This window comes from Triticum aestivum, chromosome 4A, assembly GCF_018294505.1.
Source record: "Triticum aestivum cultivar Chinese Spring chromosome 4A, IWGSC CS RefSeq v2.1, whole genome shotgun sequence".
NCBI lineage: Eukaryota > Viridiplantae > Streptophyta > Magnoliopsida > Poales > Poaceae > Triticum > Triticum aestivum.
Window position 1 is genome coordinate 122,505,094 of NC_057803.1, and position 6,732 is coordinate 122,511,825.

The 6,732-nt window shown below is 49.7% G+C and overlaps 1 protein-coding gene across 1 annotated transcript; it reads right to left on the minus strand.

Moving 5' to 3' along the window:
- Positions 1-5,883: 5,883 nt before the first annotated feature.
- Positions 5,884-6,521, minus strand: LOC123081850 (low temperature-induced protein lt101.2). The gene is made up of 2 exons (XM_044504365.1): positions 6,303-6,521; positions 5,884-6,203 (listed from the first exon to the last, which is right to left on the minus strand). Exons 1-2 carry the CDS (start codon positions 6,381-6,383, stop codon positions 6,120-6,122), a joined length of 165 nt encoding a protein of 54 aa, XP_044360300.1. The 5' UTR covers positions 6,384-6,521; the 3' UTR covers positions 5,884-6,119.
- Positions 6,522-6,732: the final 211 nt, after the last annotated feature.

Genomic DNA, 6,732 nt, shown 5'->3' on the forward strand with positions numbered 1-6,732 from the left:
GCTCGATGACGATCCCCGGACTCCGATCCAGCAAAGTGTCGGGGATGAGTTCCGTCAGCACGACGGCGTGGTGACGATCTTGATGTTCTACCGTCGCAGGGCTTCACCTAAGCATTGCTACAATATTATCGATGATTATGGTGGAGGGGGGCACCGCACACGGCTAAGAGATCAATGCTCAATTGTTGTGTCTCTGGGGTGCCCCCCTGCCCCCGTATATAAAGGAGTGAAGGAGGGGCCGGCCAAGGAGGGTGGTGCGCCCAAGCGGGGGAGTCCAACTCCCACCGGGAGTAGGACTCCCCTTTTTCCTATTAGGAGTAGGAGAGGGAAGAAAGAGGAAGGAGGGAGGAAGGAAAGGGGGGTCGGCCCCCTTCCCAATTCGGATTGGGCTTGGGGGGGCGCCCCCTCCCTTGCTCCTTTCCCCTCCTTTCCACTAAGGCCCAATAAGGCCCATATACCTCCCGGGGGGTTCCGATAACCTCTCGGTGATCCGGTATTGTCCCAATCTTACCCGGAACCTTTCTGGTGTCCAAATATAGTCGTACAATATATCGATCTTTATGTCTCGACCATTTCGAGACTCCTCGTCAAGTCCATGATCACATCCGGGACTCCGAACAACCTTCGTTACATCAAAATATATAAACTCATAAAGAAACTGTCATCGTAACGTTAAGCGTGCGGACCCTACGGGTTCGAGAACAATGTAGACATGACCGAGACACGTCTCTGGTCAATAACCAATAGCAGAACCTGGATGCTCATATTGGCTCCTACATATTCTACGAAGATCTTTATCGGTCAGACCGCATAACAACATACGTTGTTCCCTTTGTCATCGGTATGTTACTTGCCCGAGATTCGATCGTCGGTATCTCAATACCTAGTTCAATCTCGTTACCGGCAAGTCTCTTTACTCGTTGCGTAATACATCATCTTGCAACTAACTTATTAGTTGCATTGCTTGCAAGGCTTAAGTGATGTGTATTACCGAGAGGGCCCAGAGATACCTCTCCGACAATCGGAGCGACAAATCCTAATCTCGAAATACGCCAACCCAACATATACCTTTGGAGACACCTGTAGAGCACCTTTATAATCAGCCAGTTACGTTGTGACGTTTGGTAGCACATAAAGTGTTCCTCCGGTAAACAGGAGTTGCATAATCTCATAGTCATAGGAACATGTATAAGTCATGAAGAAAGCAATAGCAACATACTAAACGATCGGGTGCTAAGCTAATGGAATGGGTCATGTCAATCACATCATTCTCCTAATGATGTGATCCTGTTAATCAAATGACAACTCATGTCTATGGTTCGGAAACATAACCATCTTCGATTAACGAGCTAGTCAAGTAGAGGCATACTAGTGACACTTTGTTTGTCTATGTATTCACACAAGTATTACGTTTCCGGTTAATACAATTCTACCATGAATAATAAACATTTATCATGATATAAGGAAATAAATAATAACTTTATTATTTCCTCTAGGGCATATTTCCTTCAGTGGCTGCTGGTAGCAGACCCCCTGGTGCCTGGCGCATGCTGCTGCTGCGTTTGCTGTTGGTGGCGGCCCCCGCCGCCCCACCGGTTGCACTGGCCCCCGCCACCTTGCTGCTGCTGGGAGTCGCGGGGGGCGCAAGCGATGCGGGCGGCAACGGGTAGTAGCCGGCCGGCGCGGGTGACGCGGGCTGACGAGGTGCGGCTGGAGGAGCAGGGCCACCGCAGGTGGTGCCGGCGACGAGGGCAGTGTGCTGGACCCGCTGCTTCCGCTTCGTCATCCGGCGCTCCTCAAGTTTGAGGTACGCGACGACGCGCTGAAAAGTGGGTTGTGGCAGCAGGGTGAGGTTGGACGCCGTGTTGCCGAAGTCCTCGTTAAGCCCGGCGGTGAGGGTGCTCGGCATGAGGTCGTTAGAGACCTTGGCACCGATGACGCGAAGATCGTCAGCGAGCATCTTGAGCCGCATGTAGTACTCATCGATGGTGGAGTTGTCCTAGTGATAGCCGAAGAACTCCTGCTGTAAGAAAACAAGTTGCTGAAGTTTGTTGTCGGTGAAGAGCGCGTTGATCTTGGCCCATACGTCGCAGGCGTCATTGTCCTCGGCGACGACCGTGTGGAAGATGTCCTTCGAGACCGTCTGGTAGAACCAACGGATGATCGTGGCCTCAAGGCGGACCACTTCGGATCGCCGCGCAAGTACTCGCTGTCCACGGAACCATCGATGTGCTCGGTGAGATAGTACTCATGGAAGATGAGGTTGAAGTAGGTCTTCCACGCGTAGTACGGCGTGCTGGAGCTGTCGAGACGGATAGGGACCCGTGCCTCAATGTTGAGGTCACGGATGGCGGCAGCGGAGGGTTTGGGGCCGGCGAACGGGTTCGACGAGCCGGTGGTGGAGGATCCCGGGGAAGACATGGCGGCGCGACTAGGTTTTTTTGCGTTGGTGGAGAGAGGAGGCAGGGAGTCGCGACAGCAGAAGGTGCGGCAGCGGCTGAAGCGAGAGGGAGCGGCGCGAGGGGAGCGCGGCTGTGGGTCGGGAGGGCAGCGGCGGGGGGTGGCGTGGGACAACGGCGGCGACGCGGATGTAGGAGGCGTGGTGGCGGCTGTGGGGAGCGCGGGCGGAAGCGAGCACGGGTGGCGGCGGCGCGGGTTGAAGAAGAAGGTGGCGCGGCGGCGGCACGGTGCGGTGGTGGTGGGGCGGCGGCGCGGGGAAGGGCAGTGGCTAACCCTAGGAAAGGAACTATAAAGATGATACCATGTATACGAAGAGGTTTGCAATGCAATAGACATTGTATTGATGGGGTGCTGGTGTACGTATATATATTTCAAGGAAAAGCCTTTACCTCAACTATACAAGACTAGGAGATGGATCATAAGTCCAAAAGAAAAGGTAGGTGAATCCCATGCGAGCGATTGGCGATGAGGTATACTCCAAAGTGTTGACGTATAAATGTATTGCCTAGTCTCTTCTATCAGATCGGTCTTTTGGTTGCATTGGCTAGAGCATGCACTTCTACATGGTATCGAAGCCAAGAGGTTTTGAGTTCAAAACCCGGCTGGCGCAATTAAATTGCAGCCCACTTTCAGTCCATTTAGGTCCGAGGGAGCCACACGTGAGGGGGAGTGTTGACGTATAAATGAACTAGCGAATAAGCCCATGGGTTGCAACGGGTGAAAAAAGACACTTCCTAATCTAATAATCATGAGTCCAAACTTCAGTAGGTTCATGTCATTTATTTCAACACATGGCATCCCATCTGTGGTTCTATTTATCTTTTTTCCCACTCTCGTTGACGCTGGCCTCAGTGTTGACATCAACACAACACGTTTGTATGTTGTCAATCTTAGAACGTCTCCCTCTCGGCAGACGATGCAAATGAGGCCCTGCATTGCAACGGGTGAAAAAACACTCACTGATCTAATAACCATGAATTCATAGGTCCATGTCGTTTATTTCAACATATGGCATCACATATGTGTTTCTATTTATCCTTCTTTCCACTCTTGTTGAAGCTGGCCTCAATGTTTACACCATCACAACACGTTTGAATGTTGTCAATCTTACGACGTCACCCTTCGACATAGGATGATAAATCTATTTTTTTTCCTGTGAAGTTTTGACGAGGCGTGCATGCGTGGTTATAGATTTTTTTTGTTCCCATCTTGGTTTTCCCCGCCGTAGTGTTTCATCGTAAATAGCATTTTTTTAAATGGTTAAGATTTAAAAAATTATCATATCCAGATTCGACATATTTTTTTAATCAAATTTCATATATAATATGTTAAATTTGGAGTTACAGTTAAAAAGCTATGGATTTTTAAAAATTCGATTAATATATAATACGGGTTTATTACCAAAAACTTGAGGGGGTTCTCTGTAAAATAGCACGACGGACCAAAAATACCTATTTTTTTTATTAGTAGGTATGGATTGCCTAGTTTTTTTCATCAGATCGATTTTTTGGTTGCATTGGCTAGACTACACAAAGTAACACTGTCCTAAGCTTCAAATATAGACTTGTCCGCACTGTTCGCAGCCTGCACATCAGTCACCATCGAAGATGGCGCGACGGCATCCTTTTGGTTCTCCTCTTGGCTCAATGGCAGACAGCTATGTGAGGCATATCCAACGGTGTTCGCTCATTCTATCCACAAAAACAGATCAGTCTGGGAAGCCCTGCATCAAGACCGATGGATCCTTGACCTACGCCACGGTAACCATAGCAGCATCTTGCTTCTTGTGCTGCAACTCGCTAGGGAAATCCGCAATGCTGGAATCTTGCCTAAAGAAGAAAGGAAAGACAGCAATCACATGGACCCTGGGCAGCTCTAGCCAGTACACCACGCGCTCTGCCTACGACACCCAGTTCGAAGACCGCCCGACGCTCAACTTCAAGTCTACCATCTAGAAGGCATGGGCTCCAGGCAAGATGAAAATACCGCTATGGCTGCTGCACCTCGATAGGCTCTGGTGCAACGACAGACTCCAAAGACGAGGTTGGGCCAACAGCTACTTCTGTCAATTTTGTCTCCGAAATCTCAAGACCTCGTCACATCTCTTGTGGGAGTGCACCGTCACTGTTCAAGTTTGGAACCAGGTGGCATCTTGGGTGGGCTGCTCCGCTCTGGGCCACACCACATGGAGTGTGGGTGAATCCACCATAGAGCGGGTCCGCATGATCATCGATGGAGCTGACTCTGGCATGAAAAAGGGAACCAGATCGTTGCTCGCCTTGGTGATCTGGCACATCTGGCTGGAGCGCAACGCATGCACTTTTAGAGGCAAAGCACCATGCACTAGCAACATCACGGCAGCCTGCCGCCGCGACATGGAGCGGTGGAGAATTGCCGGAGCCAAATGTATTTCGCACCCCTTCGGGGACGTGCCATGAAACATAGCGATCATGGCTTTTGGCCAGCTTTGAGTTTGACAGGCTGGCCGTGTAACTTTCTCCCCACTCCTCCGATCACTTGATCGAACTTTGTTCCCCGCTCTCTCCTGCTAATGAAATGAAAGCCTAGTATGGCCACTTTCAAAAAAAAAGACTTGTGGACTCGATTTAGAGCAGCCTCTAAAAGTCATGCCGATCGGCCGTGGGATGACAATTCTTCTAGACGCGCCCTTTTGACTAAAAATGGCCGCGGTTATTACACCGATCGGGAACTTAAGGCGACTCTGCATGCTGGTGGGGATTTTTTTTTTCTTTAGAATGATGCTAGGTTGAAAATTGTGATACTGAACTGCACAGTTGATTTCTTTTGGGCGTGTTCTCCCTGTGCGCCTGGTTGGCATTTTTGTTGTTGTCTCGGCGTAGTTTGGGAGGCTCCATTTTGGCTTGTTTCTCATGTCGACGGATGGCACCACACGAGCGGGCGATACCCTCTTTGCTGGCGCGACGTCGATGCCGATTCCTCTCTTCCTTTTTCTTCTTTGGAACTTATGCCTACTGTCGTGTGGGACACGTAGAGGTCGACAGTGACTTATTTCTTCAATTTCGTAATAAAGCAGGTTTGGTTCGACAAGTTAATGATTGGGAGGGCAAATGGGACCATTGCTTTCCCTGCATCTTGGGTCAGTGCCGACTCATGGGTCATTGAGCACTGAACACTTCTCCTAGATAGACTAGTTGCAACGGGCTTTGTTTTTTTTTTTTTTTTTTTTGCGGGTAACAACGGGCTTTGTTTCCCCTGTGTGTGTGTGTGTGTGTGTGTGTGTGTGTGAAAATGCACTTTGTAAAATCGCAGAAGAAAATTCGGTTGGAAGTAGCATCATATCAGTTCATTATTTGCTTAAGGCCTTCTTTCCTCTCGGAAGTGGCTTCATCAAGCAGTAGTGCCTTTGGAGAAACTTTCAGCAACACTGCCATTCAACTTCGATTGCTTCAGAAGGATCATTTCGACGTCCAATACTTTAAATTTAAGATCACAAGCACACTCATCACATCACAGGTCAACAATACCGAGTCCCAAAGAAAGAAAAATCCACAATACTCAATCAATACATACATAAACAAGCACGAACTGATCAACACATGGTCTCTGAACACAGCATCTGTTGCTCTTGCACAGCCGCCCGCGCGTCCAGGGCTGGACCCTGCAGCAGAGGCCGTTGCTTAAGCCACCAGCACATACACCGCGTAGATGATCCCCGGTATGTACCCCAGTAAGGTCAGCAAGAGACAGATCCAGAACTCCACCTGAATCGACACATCCGCAGCAGTAATAACCAGATCAGATAGGAGACTGCAAACAAGGCACGGCGAAACCCGTACGAATTAGAAAGAGTAGCCACTTACGGCGAGGCCGTAGCGCAGGAAGACGCCGACCGGAGGCAGGATGATGGCGAGGATCACCTCTATGAACGTTGCTGAGGCCATGGCTCACTTCACTCGAGGCTTTCTGGCTTCTTTCTTTCTCTGTTCTTCCTTTCCTTTTTCCGAAAGCGAGAAGCGCCTGGATGGGGTGGGTGGTTGATTTGGATTGCAAGATCGTGTACACGTCCGTTTATATAGACAAGACTTCAGTTGTTTTTAGTAGTAACTGTTCTGGTTTGCTTTGGAGGTGGCGTACGTGTCCCTGCCCCAGCACGCGGCTTGGCCACCTGCAGTCCTGCACTCCGCCTAGCAACTTTTTGGGGACAAGTGTGCTAGTAATAACGAGCACTCTTGCGAGAGAGTACGTCCAGCACACATGGCATATGAACCCACTTTTCAAAATATACATTTT

Excerpts from the sequence above, each read along its gene's own strand:
- LOC123081850 (XM_044504365.1), bottom strand. The coding sequence starts at position 6,383 with ATGGCCTCAGCAACGTTCATAGAGGTGATCCTCGCCATCATCCTGCCT. Across the intron at positions 6,204-6,302 it reads TCCTGCGCTACGGCCTCGCC|GTGGAGTTCTGGATCTGTCT; the intron begins GTAAGTGGCTAC and ends GTGTCGATTCAG.